Source organism: Anguilla rostrata, chromosome 5 (genome assembly GCF_018555375.3).
Source record: "Anguilla rostrata isolate EN2019 chromosome 5, ASM1855537v3, whole genome shotgun sequence".
NCBI classification, from domain to species: Eukaryota; Metazoa; Chordata; class Actinopteri; order Anguilliformes; family Anguillidae; genus Anguilla; species Anguilla rostrata.
The window spans coordinates 47,513,703-47,537,541 of record NC_057937.1 but is presented as its reverse complement, the minus strand read 5'-3'; the positions used below and the strand labels follow the sequence as shown (position 1 = coordinate 47,537,541).

The window sequence follows — 23,839 nt, the reverse complement described above, 5'->3', positions numbered from 1 at the left end:
CCAAAACGTTCCTGCTCGGGGGGTAGTACTTTCCGAAAGTACAGGAACCTTTTGGGTGGAGCTTGCAGCGCTGAACATTTCTGATTGGTCGAGTACTCGTAGCGTTTGTGTTGTATTTATTTTCCGCCATTACCCGCCATGTTTGAAAATATGCAGCGCAAACCAATTAATTTCATAATAACTTCAAATCAAACTTGTATGTTATGCGGCGCAGTAGCCTACTTTTGGTTATAACCTGTCAACGTCTTGGAATTATAACGTGTGCTCTTCTGTTCTTTTCTTGCTTTAGTATTCGTTTTATAAAATGCTAAGCATTCGTGCTGGGACAGCATATTACGTAGGCTACCAAAACATTCAAACGGATTAATTCGGTTGCTGAATATTTTTTTCCGGATTTTCTTTGTTAGCCCGTTGTAATTGACTCAAAACGTTTGATACAGTTATGTGAGGTATGCGGTAGTTCTGCACGATTAACATTGGTGATACAGTACAAGCAAACTGGAAATCACATGCCGCACTTTTTATCCGGGTAAAATAACAGGTTAATTCTAGTAATCTTCCCTTTAGCTTTTTCAGACTGCCGTAATTTTACTCAATTTTACTGCCATTTTTCAATTCCACGAAAAGACCAGGAAGACTATGGACTCATTTATGGTGCATGGTTCGCATCTGGAGGGCACACGTCGCTGCTCGGCTAGCAGTAACTTCGAAGGAAAGCAAACGGTGGCTGTACCACTACTAATTTACATTTTCACGCAAGTCCGAGTTTTCGTTCTATTCTTGTCATTTTGCGATTAGCCTATATGGAATTGACGACGAGAAAGTAATAAAACAGCTAATTGTTTACAACGTGTGCATGTTTTCTGCTGTTAATGAATGTGTTTGAGAGGATATATGAAAATCAATAAATACAAAAGTAACCATATATAGTCATTGTTGGTAACCCGTTGTATATAAGTGGAATAAACCCCTCCGGGCTGTCCCGGTTATTAGAAAATAATGTAGGCTACTTCGGTGGTAGTATGGGGTTACAGAAGAACTCATATGACAGATGGACCGACGACAACGTCAGTGGGCTAATTTACCTAATCTTCGCGGTACTTTAGACCCCGGTGGAAACGCAGACAACCATTGGCTGAAGGAACCTTTTAGTTCCTGGTAAAGTAGTTCCTGGGACTGAAAGTTCCGGGTAATTTCGGTGGAAACGCGGCTTTAGACCGGGCCTCTCAAACCTTAACAGTGTGGTCTGGCAAAGTGAAGGAGTAACGCTGAAATTGCGAATTAAATTAAATCGAATTCCGAATATCTTAAGTATTAACCAAAGAAAAACAGTAAAAGTAGTCAAGGCTAGTCTTTAGACAGAAGGCTGAGGTGTTCACCTGCATGGCAATGTGAGCGTAACCTTGGGACTGCGGGGGCTTCTGAACTCAAATTTAGCCAAGTGGGAGAAATGGAGACGACGCGCTACCCCCGCGGAGACGGGGGAACGGGGGGGGGGGGGGGGGGAATGGCAAATTAGATCCGCCCCATTCACAAAGAACTTTTTTATTAGCCCCGCGCCTTAAGAGGTCTGGGCTGAGGGAGCCTTCGAGAGGGAAAGCGGCCCATCATCACATTCCAGTCAGGTTAATCCCCGCAGGACCCGAGCCAGTCTGAGACGCGCTCGGCGAGGGATCAAACGGGCCGCTGGAACGGGCGCTAACGAAGCCGGAGATTAGGCGGTTCCAGCGGCGCTCCGCTCCGCTCCCCCGGGGCCCCCCGGTCCAGCGGGGTCTCACTGGGACCCGCTCTCCGCGACGCCGCTGGCTTCGGTCTGACAGCCGCCTCCAAACGAGAAAACGCCAAACGAGCTGCGCGAGCGGCTCTGGCCAAACAAGAGCGGGCGGTTCAGCTCTGCAGAGAACGACACTCTGCAATGATCAAATGATTCAGACGCACTGTGGTGATACTGATATGGAGCAGGGGTACACAGTGATCAAATGATTCAGACACACTGTGGTGATACTGATATGGAGCAGGGGTACACAGTGATCAAATGATTCAGACACACTGTGGTGATACTGATATGGAGCAGGGGTACACAGTGATCAAATGATTCAGACACACTGTGGTGATACTGATATGGAGCAGGGCTACACAGTGATCAAATGATTCAGACACACTGTGGTGATACTGATATGGAGCAGGGGTACACAGTGATCAAATGATTCAGACACACTGTGGTGATACTGATATGGAGCAGGGCTACACAGTGATCAAATGATTCAGACACACTGTGGTGATACTGATATGGAGCAGGGGTACACAGTGATCAAATGATTCAGACACACTGTGGTGATACTGATATGGGGCAGGGGTACACAGTGATCAAATGATTCAGACACACTGTGGTGATACTGATATGGAGCAGGGGTACACAGTGATCAAATGATTCAGACACACTGTGGTGATACTGATATGGGGCAGGGGTACACAGTGATCAAATGATTCAGACACACTGTGGTGATACTGATATGGGGCAGGGGTACACAGTGATCAAATGATTCAGACACACTGTGGTGATACTGATATGGGCAGGGGTACACAGTGATCAAATGATTCAGACACACTGTGGTGATACTGATATGGGGCAGGGGTACACAGTGATCAAATGATTCAGACACACTGTGGTGATACTGATATGGGGCAGGGGTACACAGTGATCAAATGATTCAGACACACTGTGGTGATACTGATATGGGGCAGGGGTACACAGTGATCAAATGATTCAGACACACTGTGGTGATACTGATATGGGGCAGGGGTACACTGTGATCAAATTACTCAGATACAATGTGGTGATACTGATGGAGTGGAGGAATAACAGAGCGATTAGGGAACTGGGTCGGTGACTCCAAGGTTATGGGGTCGATTCCCACTGCGGTTGTACCCTTCAGTGAAGTACTTAACCTGGACTGCCTCAGTAAATATCCATCTGTATAAATGGACTGTACGTGCACAGAATGTGATGTGTGTTGTGTCCCTCCGCATGAGGGCGGCTGCTGAAGTCCCAAAATGTAAAAACGATAAATGGTGATATATATACCCCAGAGAGCACCGGTGACTTTTTTTTATTTTAGGGGCTGCTGATTTGATCAATGAGTCGAATGAAACCCCCGATGGTTATCCAGGCCCTAAGACCAGAGGGCCATTTGTGCAGCGCTGCGCGCGGCCAGGACCGATGGAGCCATTCCTTCCCGTTTGACTTGCCAGCTCAGCTGACTTATTAAACCCACACAGCGCAGCCTGTGGAAGCCCGAGAGTCTCTTAACTGTGCAAGAGGATCAATCTAATCCTCCAGAGGGGCCGCTCCCGGGGCCCCCGCCGCTGCTCAGCCGAGCGCGGGAGTCCAGCGCCGCGCGACCCCCGACCCCCCGACCCCCGCGGGCGCAAGATCCCCCTCTGAGCGCTATCACGGGGGATGGATCACAGGGGAGGGGTGGAAGGGTGCCCAGGGTCTCTCTGCCTCCTCTGAGACTGGAGCGATACGGGGTGGCCGTTTCCAAAACCCCCTTATAACAGGGCCGCCCCCACCCCCTGTTCATGGATATCTACCGTCCTGTAGGCCTTCGCTCCAACCCTAACAAAGCACACCCCACTCAGCAGCTAGAGAGCTTGCTGAGCCGCTAACAGGTAGTATCAGGTGTTTCGAAATAAGGGTTGAAGTGGAAACCTACAGGAAGGCAGATCTCCGGGGGAACAGGGCTGGGCCCGGCCTTAAGGCTTGAGAGAGCCCCTCCCCCGCCCACAGCTCCGTGAGGAATCCCAGAAATGACGTCGCCCTCGCGGCCGGGAACCTAATCTTTCACATCAGGGGAACGGCGCACCTCCGCGACCGCCGAATACCAGGGGCGGGGTTCCTGCGGCGTGGCGCGCGTGGGCGTGAGATGGGCGCCAGATAGCGTGCCGCTCAGGTGTTTGGGAGGTGGGTTCGCTGCAGGTCCCGACTCGCTGAGCTGCTCCGTGTTTACGGTCCGCCCCGCTCCCGGGGCACTGACGCATCCCAAAATCCTGCCCCCCCCGCCCCCCTCGCCCCCCCCGCACACGCCAGCGCGTCCCACGTCCTGAATCACCGCCGACTGATCCGGCTGAATCCGCACCACGCAGCAGGTATTCCAATCAGCCCGGTCTGTCTCGCCCGCTCTCTCGACGCAGTCCCGCTAAACCGCACAATAAACCATGCAGCATCCCTTTGTCAAGCTAATGCAAATGATATTTAATGCATGAACAAGGACAATAAAGCTAGCTGGGTTTATTGAGGATAGCAAAAAAGTAAACAACGAAGAAGGAGAAGAGAGATCTTTTCACTTTGATGAGGCATAAAGCAAACTCCTGCCCAGGACCGCCGCGCCCGGCATCCCGCCCCACAAATGTGATTATAATTTTAATCAGAAAACGTCCAGGCAGATCTCCACCATTTCAGAGATGGCAGACGCTTCCATTATCTCTCTTCCAACAGATGCCACGTTGAAACGGATGACGAGTATCCCAGGATGAACCCGCCTCTCGGTCAAGCTGTTTGCAGCAAAGTCTGCACGGATATCGAACCGACGGCTCTTGTGCTTCAACGCTCTAATAAAACACGCGAGTGGGAGGACCAGTACATCAAGACCGCGGCGGAAGGGCCCGGAATTTCCGACGTCTTCGAGCGCAAACAGTGATGCAGGGCGGATGACAGCTAATGCACCCAAAGCAGAACAGGAAATGACCTTTAAGCAGGAAGGAGCTATTACTCGCGAAAAAGCACAAAGTAAACATTGTGTTCATTCCTTCTGTCGCATCGCCGTGGAATTAGCATATAATCATGGCTCTCGCTCCCATGTGTCTATCACTTGGGGTGAGAAACAAGCTGTGTATTCTATGAAGTCTTCTTTCTGAGAAGCGCGAGGTCTGAGCCTATTACTTACAGCGCGGCTTTATTTTCACAGCCAGTGGTCGGACATTCCTCACAGGGCCGGCCAAAAACCTGTCCGAACCGGCTGCTTACTTCCAGGGCTGAAATTTTTATAAGGGCTTTATCCTGAAAGGCTGCCAGCGAACGGCACCCAGGCATCGGGAAAAGGGTTCCGGAATGTTCTGGAACTCCAAACGCGCCCCGTGTGGGCGAGGGAACACGGATGTGGGTGGTGGGGGTAAGGGGGGGGGGGGTGGGGGTCAGGGGTTCTTATTACACCTGCGAGAGCTTAAAAACAGGGCCTGGGGAGGTGGAGACAAAAGGGCTGCCCAACGTCTCCATCAGCCCGCTGTGCTACGCCGGGAAGCGCTGCTGGTCCGGGTGGAGGCGGACTGCCGCGCGCGGACTGAGCCCGGTCTCCGAGGGGAACACTTCCTGCTGTCAATCACCAGGGCCCCAGAGGGCATCAACAGCTAAAGACATTCTGGTAACTTCGGTGATTCCCTGAATTGTGGCGCAGTGCACTGGAAGATTAAATTAACTGGCCCCGTCCAAACGAACAGACAGGCTAAAACCACTACACTGCGAGCTGTCACTCATGTGGAGAGCCATCGCATCAAGGTGAGGCCGTTTCTAATATCACTTAGAGGAAGAACAGATTAAAGTTTAAAGGCTCGGCTCAGAGAGCCGCAGCCGAGCACCCCTCCCCCCCCCCCCATTACTGCCTGACTGCCTCTTGGACAGATAGGAGATTTAGCTGCAAACCACCAGAATAGCAGCAAGCTTCAAAAAAGGCTTCCCGCTGCTCGGGCCTCATGGGAAATGCATTAGACGCCATGGTCGCCGCGCCGCAGGATGAAAGCCGGGCTCGTCTCGCATCGCGTCACGCGTTTCTACACGCGAGCAGAACGGAGACGGGAAAAAAGGAGAGGATCTGAATCTTTGCTTACTTCAATGCTCATTAATGACTTAATTACCCTTACGGGCATTTAGTGTTTCTTTAATCAAGCGGCGAGGAAGGTTAAGCGGCAATAGGGGGAAAAAAACGGCTCCTGGTCTTATAAGAGGGCCGTCTCTGCCACGGGGGCTGACTGGAAGGACCCAAACAGCAAAAAGGCATTTAAAAATGGAGAAACGGCTCCGGGATGGGACGCCGGCTCCAGACCCCAGGCTCCTAACGCACAGGGGCAAAAAAGCAGCAGCGCGCACAGACACGTGGGGCCTAATCCTGCTCACGCAGCCCAACCACCTTAACCACCCACACAAATGGGCCGGCCATTATGTGATTACAGAAATCACTTCATTGTGCCTGTACTTACGCAACGGCACAGGGCCATTTGCTTTAATTCCCCCCGCAGCTCTGACTCCCCAGAGGACCCGTCCCAGTCTGTCCGAAAGGGGGGGGGGGGACAGCGGTCTATGACACAAGGGCGGTGACTAAGGGCTACGCTAAGGGCCCCTCAGCCGCCATTAGAGCGAACAAACAGAGGACCCCTGACATCAGAGGGTGCACACACTTCTGTGACACACGCAGCTTGAGCATTAGGTAGAAGGTTCTGGATGGTTTCTGAGCCCGGGCGACTCGCCCGCCTCGCTGTGTAATTGCCGTTTCCCTTTCAGCCAGGAAAGCGGGGAAGCCCCGTATTATTAAAGCTGCTGTGTACCGCCGCTGAGAGCCGACCCTGGCCCCGTCCCGTCCTTTAAAAGCGCCGCTCGCGTTCCAGCGGTGACAGGACGCTGACGGGGACGGAGCGGCGGGCGCCGCGGGACTGGCAGGAGGGCGGGCCGCCCGCCGCGGCGGGATCCCCCGAAACCCGTCCCCCCCGGCCCGAACGCAGGCGGACGAGACGCGACCCCCTCTTCAGAAATCGGCCCCGAGCCGCGGAGCAGAGGCACTGAGCCGCGCAGCGACAGCCTTTCATTCCGCACGCCAAACGCTGGGCGTCCGCTCTCAGCGCTTTAGCATGCGGGCCGCATCGCTCTCCTCCTCATCCCGCCGCTCTCTCACTCCAATGCACACACTCCACCGCTCAGGGCAACAGGTAGGACAAAACAACACGGCTGGCGCTGGCTTTGTTTCTGCACGAATGCAAATCCAGCACCGGAGCTCTGTACTGTAAACAAAGCGATCAAGAGCCTCGTCGAAACGGTCCTCTGAACGGCCCGAGGGTCGTCGGGGGAAACGAGCGAGCCTTAAACGACGCGGGGATGGTTTTCCACGATTGGAACTCGAGGGGCCTTAATTAAGAGATCAGGCGTGGGGGCTCCTGGCCTAGCCGGGCCATTAGTTCAAACTGCGGCGTATCCCAGTCCATTCACTCTCTGCGGCTGGATTCACGGCCCGCTTAAATGGATTAGGAGATTTTCCAGCAGGCTTAACCAAGCCCCCAGGCTGCGCTCCTAAATCAGACGCTCCGCTGTTTGAACAAGTGAGGAGGTACCAAAGTGCCTTTAATAGTGTGCCATTACTTCAGCAGCCCCTGACAGCTCCCAGCTCCAGAAAAATTCATCTGGGGGTCATCTGGTCCCCGGAGGCTCATTTCACTGGCCCCCCTCCCTACAGCCCTGCACAGCCCGAGCCCGAGCCTCACCGGCGGTGCAGCAGTATTAGGGCTGGGAGGGAGGACGGGACTGGGGGTGCCCCTGGGGCCACTGGGCCATTTCGAGGCTGCAGGGAATGGGAAGGTGGCAGGGAAGCACAAAGTAAAGGCCTGAGCTCACGCCCATGACTGGAGCTCAGCCAACGAGACCTCGCAAACTCAGGGGTGGGCTGAGCCTCTGACTCGAAGTTAACCAATCAGAAACAGGATGACTCTGTTAGAAAATGGTTTTGTTGGCAGTTTTAGGACCAAGCTAGGAGAAACGTAGCAGATTTGGTGCTCAGCTCACCATGGCCATGGCCAGACGGTCAAACTCGTACCAAAGGAAAACCAGAGTTCCACTGCTTTTGACCAGCCTCACATGACTTAGTCCTGGTGAACTAAGTGCCTCTGCATTTAGACACCCAAACTAAAAAAGAAATAAAAGCACACAAACTTCAACCTAAGCCCAGCACTGCAGGAACTGGGCTAATATAAATGCCACTTATAGGCATCACAATCCCTTGGAGATCACAGCATGGCTTGCTTCATGGCAAAATATATTAAATCTGAGATGACTCAGCGTTAATTCAACAACAGTAAAAACATGGCAAAGCCATGAGTGTCAGAACCCGACAGTGATACCATGCGCCTGAAAGCTAGCTGCAGAAGCACAACCCCTGACCAAACTCTTTTTTTTTTTTTTTGAAGGGAGGTATTTGTTTTCAACTATTTTAGTGGGATATTGAGCGGTTCGGCACAAAGGTTCTGGGCACTTTGTCTTCTCTTTACCTTAAGTATATCAATAGCACAGAGAGAAATCATTTCTGAAGGCTGGAACCATGCCAAAAGCAGCCCGGACACTTTGTTCATCTATCATGGAGCGGCAGCCTCTCTGTAAAACAGGATGCTCAGAAGGCTCAGAACAGGAGCCGCACAAACCCCATCTTGACAGTTCAGCAGTGACGGCCATTTTCTATTAAGCACTTAATTGGCCGACATCTAATTCTACTGGAGAGTACGTCATTAGCAATTAATTAGTCATTAAAATGACAAATAAACATCTGTGTACCTGCTCAAGTACTAAAGCTAATGCTCAGCAGTGGCCTAACGCAAGTACAATCGCTACAGAGCAGCTACGCCAGAGCGGAGCATAAAATGAATGGGGCTTGTCAAATAACTGACAACATTTAGCGGGTATGTAATAGACCTCTGGGACCGACCGAACGGCAATGAAGTGTTCTTTACACACGGGCGAGCCCGCGGCGGCGGCGGCGGCGGGGGGGAACCTGCGGCGGGGGGGAACCTGCGGCAGCGGCGGCGCATGCCCCTGCTCAGAGACGGAGACGAGCAGTGAGGACCCCCGCCCCCGGACGAGCGCCCCCCCGCGTCCCCCCCCCCACGCGCCCCCACATCCTCCGCCTCTCGCTAAGTGCTGTCGGCACGCGTGTGACAGGTAGGCGGCCGAGGAGGCTAACGTCTCATTCCGAATGGCGCTTGGCACCGGCAACCTTTACGTCAGCTCGGATGCATCCGGACGCAAACGCAAACGCTGAGTGACAGCAATACTGGGGGGGGGTTAGTGAGGGGGGGTTCTGGAATGAGCTGCTGCAGCTCTGCCTCGTCTGACAAATTGTGCCGCGGCCACTTAACGGAAGAGAGCTGCTTGGTGGTAATTGCGTCGCGTTTGCGAGAAAGACCGATAATGGAGCCCAACCGGGTACTTGCTCCGATTGGAGCCATTACCGCAGACCCAACCGCCAGAGCAGGCGCATCTTTTACGCAAGGTCATCAGAAACGAGCCCAAAACCGAGCATCCGCCTCGCAAAATTCGCCCGTCTTCACGCGCAGGGGAAATTAATTCCCAAACATCTCCTTCCCCGATGAATATATTCATACCATCCAGAAAACGCTGCATATATTATTGCCTGGCAGGGAGCTTTCCTTTCGGGAATTACAGAATTCATTTCATATCGCGCCCGTGCCAGTCAGTCACATGCCTCCAGCCTCCCTTTGTTACCAGTGGAGAGATGGGTTACCTCCCCGTCGCGGGGCTTGCATTAACCCATTTCGGGCTAATTCTTCCTGAAGAGAGGGGCGCTTGTACTGCGGAACGCAGACGCGATTACCAGCGGCCTGCTGCCTAAATGGCGGCGCACACGCCACTGAGACGCAGGCGGTTGCGTTTGCAGTCCTTTGTGCGTCTGAGCAAGCTCGGTTACTGAGGGGCAGGGGCACAGGGGATGAGCAGGCTTTTTTGAGCCTCTGCTCTCCTGTGGCGGCTGTAGTGCTGCTGCTGTGAACTGGGCTGCTTGTTGGGGGTGCTGCATGGGAGAAGAAGAAAAAAAAAAAAAAAACCAAGGAGCAATTTCATATTCAAGCTCAACTTGAACAGGGTTCAAATCCAATGTTTTATTTCTAGTTTTATATTCTGCTGTTTATTTCTTGGGGAGAAAACATGCAAACTGCCGACCGGAGGGGAGTTGGGTTGATCTGTTCGTCTGGCAGTGTTTTTTTAATCAATGCATCTGTCAATGTGTTGAGAAATGCAATAAAATGCTTCTTGTGTGCAACAAATTGCAGTTGCTTCATTTTACGGTTAATGCTCACTTTTTCCCCCCACTAAACTTGTCTTCCTGACATCTCAATCTACTTCGGAGAGAAAAAATATTAAATCTGTAAGGTGCGTTATTTCTCATTTCGCTGTGCCGCAAAGTCAAATTAAAATGTGCTCCTATAAAAGTGACTCCCTGTAATGACAAGACGAAATAAAGTATTCAGATGTCATCAGAATATATTAAAACCAAAAACTTCAAAATGATTTGCTTCGTAAGTATTCAACCCCTTTGCAATCTACTTTGGGGCAGTCACATTCCATTTTCTTGAAAAATCACAATAAAAACATTAACACGGTCCACCTGTGCTGATTTTTAATCCAAATGCATTCAGCTGCATGACTGCAGAATGAATATCAGTGACTTTGTTAGGTCTCAGAGCAGATCAGAGCAGTCTTGCTGACCTGAAGACCAGGGAGGAACTAGGAGATGAAGTTGTTAGTGGAGGCGAAAAGCTGGTAATAAGGTTATGAGCTTGGCAAAGCTTCGGACCTTCCTATAGGAGCACCGTTAAGTTCACAAAATTGATGAAATATGGCTGAGATAATACCGAGATCAGATCGTCATACCAAGAGGCCAGCTACAACACTAACAAGAGTTACACAGCTCATTGCCTGAAATGGGAGACAGTCCAAAAAACAGTTTCTGCAGCACTTCCAGATGTGTCCTCTTTGGAAGAGTGGCTAGACAGCAGACAATTCTGAGAAAGCCCAACAGTAAGTCTTGCCAGGAGTTTGCTAGAAGCCATGCGACGGACCCCGAGGCCTTCTGGAAGAAGACCGATTTCCTTGGCCTGAAAGCAAACCATGTGTTTGATGCAAACCAAACACAGCTCATCGCCCAAGTAACAAGATCCATCCCATCAAGCATGACAGCATCATGCTGAGGGATTGCTACTTAGCAGGAGGAACAGGGAAGCTTGCTTCCATCAAGGGCAAGAGGGAAAGAGCCAAATACAAGCAGAGATTCGTGTTCCAAGAGGAGAATGACCCAAAGCACATGGCAAAAGCTACAAAGGAATGCCCTAAAACCAAGAAGGACAGCATTCTGGAAATAACCGGCCAAAACCTAGACTTAAAATCCATTGAAAATCAGTAGCATGAGCTAGAAATCACTATCCGCTCACACTCTCTGTCTAGCACTGTCAGAGCTGGAGCAAATCTGCATGGACGAATGGGCAAAAAATCCAAAATCTAAATGTGCAAAGCTCATTCGGACACGCCCGAGAAAACTCAGAGCTGTAATTACTGCCAAAGGCAATATCGACTAGGGGGGATACATTAGCAAATGAGAAATAAGTCTTTCATTTTTTAAGAAAATGTTGGAAAAAAACATCACATTTATTGTATTGGTGAAGGAAGAAAATATTCAATTAAAGTTTTAAGGTGCAGCAGTACAAAATGTTCAATGTTCTCTCTCTCTCTTTCCCTCCAGTCTTCTCTCTCTCTCACAGACACACACACATCTTCCCTATTTTTATGCTTGTGCTCTTGCTCAAATGACGCAGTGACAAGTCATAACCCTGCTGTGAAGCCCATCGAGTCCACATCACCGCAGAGCAGACGGTGAACTGAACTCTCAGTGCAGTATGAAAGTTTTCAGAAGACACTGGGTGCCATAGCTAAGAATGCTTTTCATTCACCAAGGACAGAGTTCTTTATGGGTTTTAGTCACACCAATTACAGCCTCAACTGCCTCCTGATGAAAAATGGGCTGACACAGAAATACAGTTAAAGGAGGCAGGAGCTGTTCTTCTGTTTATAACTAACGCGGCATGGCCGGATTTTACCACTCACGGGAATGTGCAACAATAGAAGAGCAGCCGGAGCACTGAGAATACTGAGAACTTCCTTGAGAACAGCCATCCCACCATTGCCTCATTTCATTGCAACACTGTGGCGGTTTAAGGAAATGGCTGAATTGTGCATTATGCATATTACACCTCAGGACTGGAAAAGCCTCGGGTAAGGAAAGGCTGTTGAAATATTCAAATACAGAATGCCAGGAGGACAGACAATTTAGGCCAATTCAACAAATGGTTAACAGTTAACAGGTTAACCGTATATACTGTATCAATACCTACAAAATCAGGAACGGATTTTATGAATCACCAGCATTTCTAGGACAAACTGTTTTTAAATATGTTCTGGGCAAATGCCGCTAGTTAATTTTTTATTTTTGCAGCTCAATGATAATCTTTTCTTACACCCAAGAGACACACGCACACGTAGACACACAGTATTTTGTTCATTTATCATGTGCAGATTGGACACAGTGGTATCAATCGTTTGCTGAAGTCAACACACAAAGCATGTCATCAGCTGTTTTAAAAGTCATGACTCTTAAAATAATGACATGTATTTGTAGGAACAGCACTCTCAGGAAACTTCACAGAGCTAAAGAAGATGGCCTCTCCCAGCCACCGGAAGAGCATTGTGGGAAGCTGGGTGCCTATGAACTATGAACCCAGACAGGGAGAAGCTTTGTTAAGAGGCTTTGTACATTTGTGAAAAGAAAACATCAGGCAAAAAAATCTGTTAGGAGATATCTTTCAGTACTGAACTATCCACACAGTGCTCATTTTAAAGGCAGATAACGGATGTACATGCTTGCCAGTGAAAACATTTTTATAACAGAGTTGCACAATAACAACATATTTCAGATGTCTGTGGGTTATTGTACAAGCCATATGATTCGGGAGAGAAAATGAAATCAAAAGTACCACAGCATCAAAAACAGCAGCCTCTGTATATCTTCTGCTTTCATCACTAGACAAAGCCTTCCGTAATTAAATAAATGATAACGAAGCACCCAATGTTGGACCCAGATAGAGCCTGTGAGCGTTGGGCAGTAATGGCTGTGCATGTAGTACAGGCTGCCTCCATTAGAGGACTCTGCCTGGCTCTGGACTTCACAGTCATTCAAACTGAAAACAGACCCCTGTGGACAAAACATCCTTGGGTCCGTTTCCGCTTGCCGAATCCAACCGCTCCGCTCCCTCTCCAACCCTTCAGAGCCCTCACACCATGTGAAGGCTCACGTCTCCGGACACCTACCTTCCGGACACTGAGCCACACCCCTTCCGCTCGCCACGCCCTTCCTTCGCACCCAGGAGGCCGACGCGGGTGACGGAGAAGAGGTGGGGCGTCAGGGGTCTGCGTCAGAGCGAGCTCTTGAGTTATAATTAAAAACAGAAATGAGCACCGCGGATTCAACTGCGGCTTTAGCATCTGCATTCAACACGACTGCAGGACAACCCGGTTACACAGCATCAAAGAAAGAACCATTCAATAAAGCATTTAAACCCCTTTCTTCACGTTTAACCACTACATACACCACCAATGTTTACACATCTATATACTGTATATCTCAACATACTAGCTGTTCCATTTTTAGCAAGCAGTAATAAAGAGGCTTTCCATTAACCGTGACAGATGTATAAAAAACCCTATGGACAGAAAGGCCAATGAGGAACCGCAGAGGTGCAGAAGGTAACCAAGGTAAACACCTTCGCTGAAGGGAGGCTTTGCTTCATATGAATGCAGGCTGGTGGGGACTGCTGGGAAGAATGGGCGCTTTATGGAGGGGAACAGAGATGTGCTGTTATCAAGGGCGGGGGGGGGGGGGGCCGCTGAGCCAGCCCGCAGCATGCTTCCACGCTGCTCTCCATCCAATCCCCAGACCGGCCCCGGGGCCCAGCGAGGCTGTGAGGGGGACGCGTGCAGAAAGGTAGTGGGCCTCACGCCCGCCGATCGGCTCACAGGGACGGTCCCTGAATCCCGGGCCCCCCCCACGCTAAAGCCGTTTAACCCCCGACCGCAACCGCGGCGGTGACCGCGGCGGAGTCGACCGCGTCACGCCCGCTCGCCGCCTGGTCGGTAACGGCGGGGGGGGGGCGGGTTGTGCGTCGTCCTGCACATGTGCACTCACGCGTTTGAGCGCTTATCCGGGCGACAGATTATTCTGACGGACTACACACCACGCGCTCTCTCGGCCTGTCATCACTCAACGCGTTTAGCGTTCCGAAGAAGGAAATGATTTTTTTTTAAAAGGCTCCTTGGCTGGAATCCTGAAGAGCAGGAGATTTCCCAAAAGCCATCGCGCAGGAGCCAGGGTGCAGCAGAGCGCTGCCCATGTCCATGCTTTCCAGGGGCCTCAGATTTGTCATCTCTCATTACATCTGTACTGATGATTTGATTAAATACATTCAGTGGAACAGGGATGAGATCAAGAGAGCCGAGTAGTAAACAGCTCATTATACAATCTGCTCATGCAGTGGAATAAAGCTGCTTCCTTCATGCATTCACTTAATCTTGACAGATTTACTCCACTACAGCGCACTGCAAAAATGCCCAAGCTTCCCGTTGGATAATTCAGCCACTGAAGCGGATTAACACACAACTTAAAACTGCACTGCCTGGATCTAAAAGAAACAGCTGAAGGGGAAAAAGCCAATTAGAAAAAAAAAGAAGAGTCTGAGAAAGTGCTTTTGCACCTCTATCATGATATCAAACAGATGGCCACGTGTGAAAAACACAAAGTGCTAGCTGAAACACTTAAAAAAAAAAGGGGAGATACTTTAGAGAGGAAAAGTACTCCGTGTTGAATTGCCACCCCTGGCTGCTTTCATGCAGCCGATCCAAAGGCACCTCAGTCTGGAGAAGCGGCTGGACCATATCGGTCCCCAAGCGCCCACACCCTGAGCCAGCCACAGGAGAACGGGCCCCCAGCCCAGCCCAGGTCCTCCAGGGCCTCTCCCTACATGCAGCCCCGGGGAGTCTATCCCAGCCACGGCTGCGCTCGCTTTGAGTCTGGAGAGGTTTAGGCTGTCAAATGTGACGTGACACATCCTTACAATGAGCTAAATAAATAAATATTTGACTCAATTTTTCATTTATTTGAACTGTCTGATGTTCAAAGGTCTCAGTGAGACGGGGGGGAGGGGAACGTGGGATCTGTGCTTTTCATAAAACCGGCTGGGAGGAAAAAAAAAAGTATATCACCATGGCAATCTTTTTGATCTATTCAGTCAGACACCCAACACAGGTTGGTGTCCCTCTATATCTGGTGCTCAGCGACAGATGGCTGGGTATTTCAGACAAGCGCGCACAATGCCGCTCAGTTATCAGCTCTGAACTTTCGCAGACGGGCGATACGGAACGCAGAGGCTCCGGAGCCTTCCCTAACGGACGGGGCGAACGGCGCTCTGGCTGCGCTCGCTCAGACCCGCTTCCTGTTTTCCCGCTCGTTCGGCCAATCAGGGAGCGGCCTCGGCGGGGAACGGAAAGATCGACTGATAGGCCCAAACCGGACGGGGCGCTGAACAGAGGTATGCGCCTTTGTTTGGCCGGCTATTGTGACGCCAACTGGCCACGTTTCCCAAAATTCGCAGAACATGAAACCATTCTGTGCATCACCCTCATAATTACAGTGCAAGGATAGTGACTCAGCTCCAGTGGTGGTGTTGTACTGGTTGCAATATTGCAATATGATAATAATTGAATGCACTTATAATCCCAAAGCTTTACAGTAAAAGGAGGAAATACCACTTTTGGCACCCACCCTGCAACAAGCTATAATCACTATAGTGCAAAAAATCAAATATAAAATTTTATTACATATTTTTCACTGTAAAGTGCAACAGTGCATTTCTTGCATCACCCAAAGCCAGTTAGTGAGGCAGTGAGGCACGATTGTTTAAAATCCCAGAGAAGAAGAAACAGCTTATGACACTGCAAGCACGACAGCTGACACTAGTGACAGTGAGGGACGACGTGTGCCTGTTTTTAAAGCCAGCGAAGCTTAATAAATCCAGTTTCCTGAACCCAGAACATGAGCCCTGCAGCGGACTGAAAGCTGCTCGATACAAAGCTTTTAATTTCAGGTAGACTGTGAACAGGTGAATCACAGAGGCAGCCTGCTAAAGAGATAGCCTGAAGGTTCCGGCTCCCAAATTGCAAAAACGTCAATAGGACCCCCCCCCCCAGCCCCCCGCCCCCTATTACCCCCAGCCCAAATCAGCTCTGAAATGACTGTGCTAATTAAAATGACTTTTCATTGCCTCAAAACGAAAATCAAAAGGCTCTCGGAATAGATTTGTTTTTTTAAAGAGGAAAAGCGAGCGCATCCTCAGCCGCAGCAGTCTCAGTCCAGCAGGGGCGAGCCGCGACTCCCGCCAGGAACCCCGGAGAAGCCGCCGCCCCCGCCGCTACCCGCCTCAGAGCCGGGGACAGCGACGAAAAGGCCGCTTCCCGAACCGACTGAGAGTCTCCCGAAGCCGCGAGTCAGAGAGCGAGCGCGAGTCAGAGAGCGAGCGCGGTCCTGAGCGCGCCCCTGCCGGAGCGGGAGGGAACCCCCGCGCAAACGGGGCCAGGGGCCAGAGTGCGGCGTTCGGGCATGACTGGCACACGGGTCCATGCCAAGCTTCCCATTGCTCTCACTCCATTAAACCCGTTATTTTAAATCCCTTTTACAGCTGCGGAACGATCCATCCCGCAAAGTACACAGCAGTCTACATCCATCACAGCCCTTCCTCAAGTAAAAGGCACAGGAAAAATGTGAGCGTTTCTCTTCAGTTTCATCCGCGGAAGAAAATGCATCACTTAGGCACAGCGAGCAGTGTTTGACTGAGTAAATGCATTGAGATCCATTTCTCATGCTCTCTCTCTCACACACACACGCACACACACTTTTCACTCTCGCTCACGCACACTGGTCCTACCTGTTGTCATTGAGCTGTGTGTATCGAGGCTGAGGGTCCGTGTCTCCGTCGTTCACATCGTAGCTGGCCTTGGGGTCCTAGGGGCAGGGAGAAACGTGCGGCAGGCGGTTAGCGCGGCTCGCCCTGGGGTCCTGACGTTTGAACGCACGCCCGTTTCGCGAGGCTCAGACTCACGTAGTTGTCGGCCAGGTCCGGGTGGTTCTTCTCGATGCCGTCGTCCAGGATGGACACCACCACGCCCCGGCCCGTGTAGCCCTGCTCCCAGGCCTCCTTGGCATTCAGGTCTCGACGGCTCGGATTGAACTAGAGAAGAAGAAAAAGGAGGAGGAGGGAAAAAAACTCCATCAGTGAGCGCTCCGCTTTGAAAGCCCATTGGAAGAGGAACCGTTTGAGCTCCAGCAGCCTCTGACCCCCAGAATCCTTTTCCCCCGCTTCAAAGAGGGGCGCGGCGTGACGGTTCAATCTGCCCGCCACTCGGACAGGTTCTCCCAGGCGCTCCCACCGCTCGGCGGTGTCGAGGGAGAGAGCGCACTTTCCCCACAGAGGTGTCCCTGAAGCTGAAATCAGCCGGCCCACCGAGAGCCGGCCCACCGAGAGCCAGCCCACGCCAGGCGCCAACCTCGAGATGGGGCGAGCTCCCAGGAGGCACCGTCTCCCTCTCCGCCGCGCGGGCCTCTACCCGGCCAGACGTGACGGGACATTTACCTGAGCAGAAAATTGAATTTATTCAGTGTGACCCTCCTGGGCCCCTACCTGGCCACCGTGACTCCGGCGCTCCCCCCTGAAGCCTGGAGCCGGGGTCCCGCGAGTGTTCGCTGCAGGGGGAGCGGACGGCGGGGGGAGGAGGTGCGCACCGCCCCGCTGGACGTTAGGGCCCGGGCTGTGGGCTCACTGAGCGACGGTGAGCTGGGGGGCTCCTGGAGTTCGCCGTTCTCACGCGTGACCGTTTCCACACAGCCAGCTTCCGCTTCCCGCAGACATGCCTGACGGAAGCTGGAACCGTCCTGACCTGTTTTCTAGCGCCTCGTTATTCTCCGAGCTCCGCCCGTTCTAACGAACGCACAGCAGAGAGCATCTGAACTCTTGGAAGAGTTCAGACCCAAACAAAACGTGAATTTACGACACATGTTGTGGTTTCTCTGGCAGGCGGAACCTGGTCGGCTTTGAAAGCTCACATCTGCTTCACTTCGTGGAAATCAACAATCCAATTGTTGTAGTTGTGTGTGAAGTTGTCTCCTCTGATGTTTCATGCCAAAATGTGAATATGTCAAGAAGTCTGCAAAGGCACAGCTGGACACACACACTTAACTTGTTCTAGTCTTCCGACGGGTCTATTGTGGAATCATACTTTGATAAATGGAGAACATTTGTGTTTTCTGGATGCTGATTTAGAATTTGGCCTTTAAAACATACATTGTATACACTCAACCCGGTTCATCGTTTAATTCTCAAATTTGGTGTTGGGGTCCGTAGATAAAGCAAAAGCAATGTTCTTAAAAATCACACCATGTGCTTGCAGATTTCTGTGAAATTTCCCTGCGAGCGTGGGCAGGAGTGCCGCTATAAATATTAATAAGCGAAACGGAGCTCATTTATTTCCTCATCACTGAAGCACTAGCAGGAGAGCCAGGGGAAAGGCGGCAGTGAAACTGAAATGAGGGAGGGGGGTGGGGTGCCCTCTGAGGCCCTGTGCCTGCTGCTGTGGCCCTGGTGTGAGGGTGCGCTCCCGGACTACAGCTTCACTAGACCAGGAAGTGGAGTGGCGGCCACCTTTTATGACATCACCGCCTCTGACATGCACTTCTTGTGAACTGGCCAGACTGGCCTGCCACTGCTGGCGGTAGGGGCAGATAAACTACCAGCACTAATTAGCCTAGCGCTAACTCGCTAACAATGGGCTGTAATGTGGTAACCCAGGGAGGGCACTGGGGCTATTCCACCCAGCCGAGCTCTGAGGCTCCCGCTTGGGTTTCCTCCAGTAAACTGAGCCGTCCCACCCCGGCGCTCGCCTGCCATTGGCCAAGGTTACCCCTCCGGCGCGGCCGCTCCAGGGAAGGGCCGGATCGGATCCGCTTAAAGCCAGGGCACCGCCGTCGTCTCGGGAGACGGGCCGCGCTCTTATTTATCCCAATTAGGAACGATGTCATCATTGCCCGCTTCCCCTCCCGAAACAGGGCCCCGTGCGTTTCAAGGACAACATTGATTGGAGAAGCTGCGCGTCTATTTCGGGGGTTTTACTGATGGAGCGCAATCAGTACCCCCACTGCTGCACTGCCCACATTGGGCCACTTTAAATGGGTCGAGATGCAAATAGTTTACAGTTTTTCTACCGCGTAAAGTTAAACGACTCCATTAAAAATGTTTCTCCCTTTTTATTTACAGGGTTACCTACACAGCAGAGTTGTTTTCAGAGCACTGCATTTTGCGGTTGTCCGTTCTGATTAATTTCTGTGGCTAAATCTCCTGCCTTTGTTCACAGTTCCATTTTCCCATTTTCATTCATTGTCAAAGCACTCTTTTACGCAGAAGCGTTTTATAACATATTTCACATTTTTAATGTTCCAATAAAATACAGAAAGAACATTAAACACAATGTATTAATGTATGCGCATGTGTGAATTATGGCAGTAAAGAGCCAATGAAAAACCAGATGACTGGTTTATGTTTAATTGATGATATAGCATACACCAACATTATTCACCAATTCAAGGAGAGGACTCTCGTTTTATTTTCTAAAGGTCTGGTAATGCAAACATTATATTTTCACAAAGGCACGTGTTCAAATATCAAGCCAGGGAATCGGGACTAGGCTCATTTACGATCGACGCGTGAAATGTTCGAATACGACTTCTCCTTTCAATAGATCAAACGGTTTCACAACTGAACCCTCAGATTATGGACCTAATACAGAGTGAAGATTGACTTTTTTTTTTTCCTGTGACATTCACATATGTCAGGCATAAAAAAAAATGACAGGGCCTGAGTGGAAAAGGCTGTAAATGAATTCACGCCAGCCTAATCAAACGTGACGGAGCCGCGAGCGTCAGAGCAGACAGAGCCGCCTCTGGCAGAGAGGAGGGCAGCGCTCCGTGCGTGGGAGACACAGGAGCGCGCTCAGTCCCGGGGGGCGAGGGGGTGGGCGAGGGGGGGGGGCGGTGTGGAGGCGGAGCTTCGCTCAAAACAATACCAGCACTCCTAACGCGCTGGCGTAGCTTACACTGTGCTTGTAGAAGCTGAGCACATCCTCACTGCGTCCTGCCCCGATGCGACGCAGAGGTCGGCTGGCCAGGTGGCGCGCGGGTTAAATCCCCGGGGGCTAATTAATTACTTGAGTAATTTGACAGGGACAATGCGCAGACACTTGGCTGTCCCCGAATTAGCCGTCAGGCGAGGTTTTATCTGCTGTCTCCGGGCAGGTTCGCTGCGGCTCTCGCACCCCTGGGCGAGGCACTTGACCTGAGCTGCTTCGGCAGGCTTCCAGCCGTACGGGCGGAGGGTGTTTTCGGGCTATTCAAAAGGGCCTGGACAGGGGCCACCGGAGAGCAGCTCAGCAATGCGACGCCGATAGAGGCATCAGCAGTTTTCCCCGCGCTCCAGCAACGGACCAGACTAAGATGTGCTGATACTGTATCTCACACAAAACAGCAAATAGTATTAGGAGATTACACTTAGAACGGCAACCAGAAGGGTTCGCAGCTGGATATCGGGTTCAAAAACGGCAACAGAAAGCAGCCGGCTTTCACAGAGCACGGAGTCTACTCACCAGATACCACTGCTGGGCGAACTTGGGGTCGGAGGGTTCGGCGTAAATGTCCCTCTTCTTCCTCCGCTTGACGAGCTGCTGCTCGGCCCACAGCACCTGGAGACGGGGAGCACACAAAGCACGGTTATGAGTGGGCTGCCGGCGGAGCCTAAAAGGCACATCAAGGGATTTCTGTTCCATGCATGACCAATACAGTGACAAGCGCCGCGATTAATTCCAGCAAAGCTACGCCGAGCTCAGTCTGGCTCGTTTCCAGAGCGACGCTTCCGCCGTTTGACAGGGCTGCGGGTAGCGCTGAACGGCAGAGGGATTTAAGCTCGCTGTGCGGGTCTGCGCGGAGCGTCCAGATCAGATCCCCACCGCGGGGCGCCTTCACTTTCATCTGGACGACCAGCTCCACTGACTTAACCAAATTTGGCCCAGCCGAGCTGCAAGAACTCCGTACGAACGGGGGTGCCAAGCGCCACGGACCGGCCCGTGCTCGTTACCCATTAAGGCCCGGCCCCGCGGAGCTGAGGTGATTAAACTCCGTTTGTCAGGCATTTCCCCCCCCGGCCCACACCACAGAGCAGGGAACAGAGCGAACATCCGCAAAACCTCATCTCAGCTAAACAACAGCCTGGGAGTGAAACGACTCAAAGCCACAGACAACAACAGAGGAGAAAATGAGATTCCTGCACACCCAGCCCCCAGCCCCCACTCGCATGCATGACCCCTCGATAAAGAGATAGGGCTGCTCCTTAGGAGAACAGACTAATTACGACGGTCGGATGAAGGCGATAAGGGACCACACACGCACACGCAGACGCACACGCAGACTGCCTACCGCCTGCACGAAGTGCGGCTGACAGTAGCCCGCGCGGCGCGGCGCGGCGCTAGGCTTTGTTCTTCGCTGGGAGCGGGAGAAGATGGGCGGCGGAAACTGCCCCCGCCCCCGCGCCACACCGCCGCGGCGCTGCTGGAGTGGATGGAGCGGGCTGATGTGTGACAGGGCGGAAGCTGCGGCGGGCTGCCAGGCGATACCGCAAGGGCAGAGGCTGCAGCGAAGGACGAGCGGGGAGAGGAGCCGCCATCAGCACGCGGCCATCGCGTCTGAGCTCGCACGACGGAGCGGAGGGGTAACGCACAACCTACACCTACTGAGGTGGTGAACTATTAACCTCCACCTCCTGACTCACTGAACTGTTAATAACCTCCGCCTCCTGACTTACTGGACTGTTAACAAACAACCTCCTGACTTACTGAACTGTTAATGATCTCCACCTTCTGACATACTGGATTGTTAATAAACAACCTCCACCTTCTTATATACTGGATAGTTAATAAACAACCTCCACCTTCTTATGTACTGGATAGTTAATAAACAACCTCCACCTTCTGAGGTACTGGATTGTTCAACAATGTCCACCATTTTTGGTCCATCTTCCGCTTGGTAGTGGGGACTGCAGTTGAAAGGAACAAACCCACCTAATGCTTTATTTACATGCACAATGTCAGTTTTACTTCGTAAAAGGAACACTTTTTCCTGTGTTCTCAGATTACAGTCCTAAAGCTGAGAAATGACACACACGACTTCCTGTTGTGCTGGGAGAAACTGAAAGCTGATGCTTCAGCAGTGGACTGATCTGAGCATGCTCCTGCTCTTCACAGAGGAGGGAGAGGAAGGGGGGGGGGGGGCGGTGACCAGTTTGGCCTCTGAATAAAACCGGCCGTTCCAGATCAGGAGGAAAAAGCGAAGAAATTTGAAATAAAGAAATAAATGGAAAAGAATGCGTCGTTATATAGCAGTGGTTTCAGCAGTGGGATACGCTGTGAGCTTCTAGATAATCCCCCAGTATTATGCTTCACAGGGGGGAGGGTAGCAGGGGCCGAAGTAGCTCCTCCTATTCGCTTCTTGAGGATTACGCAGTTGAGGTCCTAATTTGGATGTGGATTTTTCGACGGGTAACCGAATCGCTTGCAATCGTAGCGCTGGCTCTAAGTGAGGTGCTTAGTTAAGGTTTCCTATAAAATCTGGGCTGTTATAGCCCTCAAGGGGCACGCTCCTCTACCCTCGATCCATTGCCCTTTACAAACAACTTTTTCTTTTTTATTTTATTTTATTATTTTTTTTGAAAGCAGTAGCCTAATCTGGCTGGGTGCCAGTGGCCATAGTAGCGGCATATTAAAAACATCAGCTCAGAGGAGAGCCGGGACCGTAATAAATCTGAAAATCCACACGGCATGAAAAGCGTCATTAATTCGGTCTGGGACGCGGCTGGCGGACACGCCGTGCTTCCCAGAGGCGGGGCCACGCGTCGCCGCAGGAAAAAGGGGGTTTGCCGGGGAGGGAGGCCGGAACAAACTCCAGAGTCAGACGGAGCTTTCAATCAAAGCAACAACGAGGCTTGGGAATGGAACACTTCACATTATCCAGCTCCTGGTGCACAGCGTTAAATGGCTTCTGGTTAATGGCACTGGAACACGATCAAGCCCGATACTGCGTATGACTCTATCCTTTGTTTAACAGCATTGCGCATTAAACTCACAATGTCATCAACACTGGGGACAGGGAACAAGGGAAAGCAAGAGGGAAAAAAGGGTGGTAAAAGAACTAAGTGGTCATACAGCAGTTAGAGCAATACACTTCTGGCAGCTGAGCTCTTGATTGCAGATTGAACGGTCTAGTTGGCTTGCTCGAACAACAGGGAAACGGTGGACTTAATGTCCGGACATGGAGCTGGAAATCATGGCCAGGGAAAAGGGAGTGAGGAGGGTTGCGTAACTAGGTCTCCTGGTCTTGTTTTTAGGGCCCGCCCATTGGCCCCACGGACGAGCGGCTCTGTGTAGAGTCTACGCGTGCCCCCGTTGGCCAGCGCACTCCTCGGGGTTTCCCTCTGATCTCAGGCAGACAGAACCACCTCTCGGCGGGACCCGGCTGCGAGGGTCCCCCCGGCGGCCCGATGCCTCTGCGCTACCCAGAGGCTCCTCCGGGGCTCGTAATTACGCCGGCGCTCGAGTGCGGCGGAAACACAAATCAAAAGACCGGCGGATAATTGCGAGGTGCTCGTTAACGCGGGCACTCAAGACGGTAAACAGGAGTAGGGCTTTATCGGAATCGGCGGGGCTAAGTCAGGACATCCCCGGCGTCACGGTTTAAGTGAAGACGTTTGGAGCCGACGACATCAGATCCTGCGGTAAGGACGGGTGGGGGGGGGATGAAGCGGGGCTGATTTCGGAGAGCTGGCA

At 51.7% G+C, this 23,839-nt stretch overlaps 1 protein-coding gene across 7 annotated transcripts in view; it reads right to left on the bottom strand.

The window, feature by feature from the left end:
• furina (furin (paired basic amino acid cleaving enzyme) a) overlaps window positions 1–23,839 on the bottom strand; it is a 109,232-nt gene that overhangs the window by 26,248 nt on the left and 59,145 nt on the right. For all 7 annotated transcript variants that reach the window (XM_064336726.1, XM_064336719.1, XM_064336720.1 and 4 more), the window contains exons 4-6: window positions 20,612–20,707; window positions 17,023–17,151; window positions 16,849–16,925 (exon numbers count right to left, since the gene is read on the bottom strand). In XM_064336726.1, the coding sequence (XP_064192796.1) occupies window positions 16,849–16,925; window positions 17,023–17,151; window positions 20,612–20,707 (302 nt within the window). The remainder of the gene's footprint in view (window positions 1–16,848; window positions 16,926–17,022; window positions 17,152–20,611; window positions 20,708–23,839) is intronic.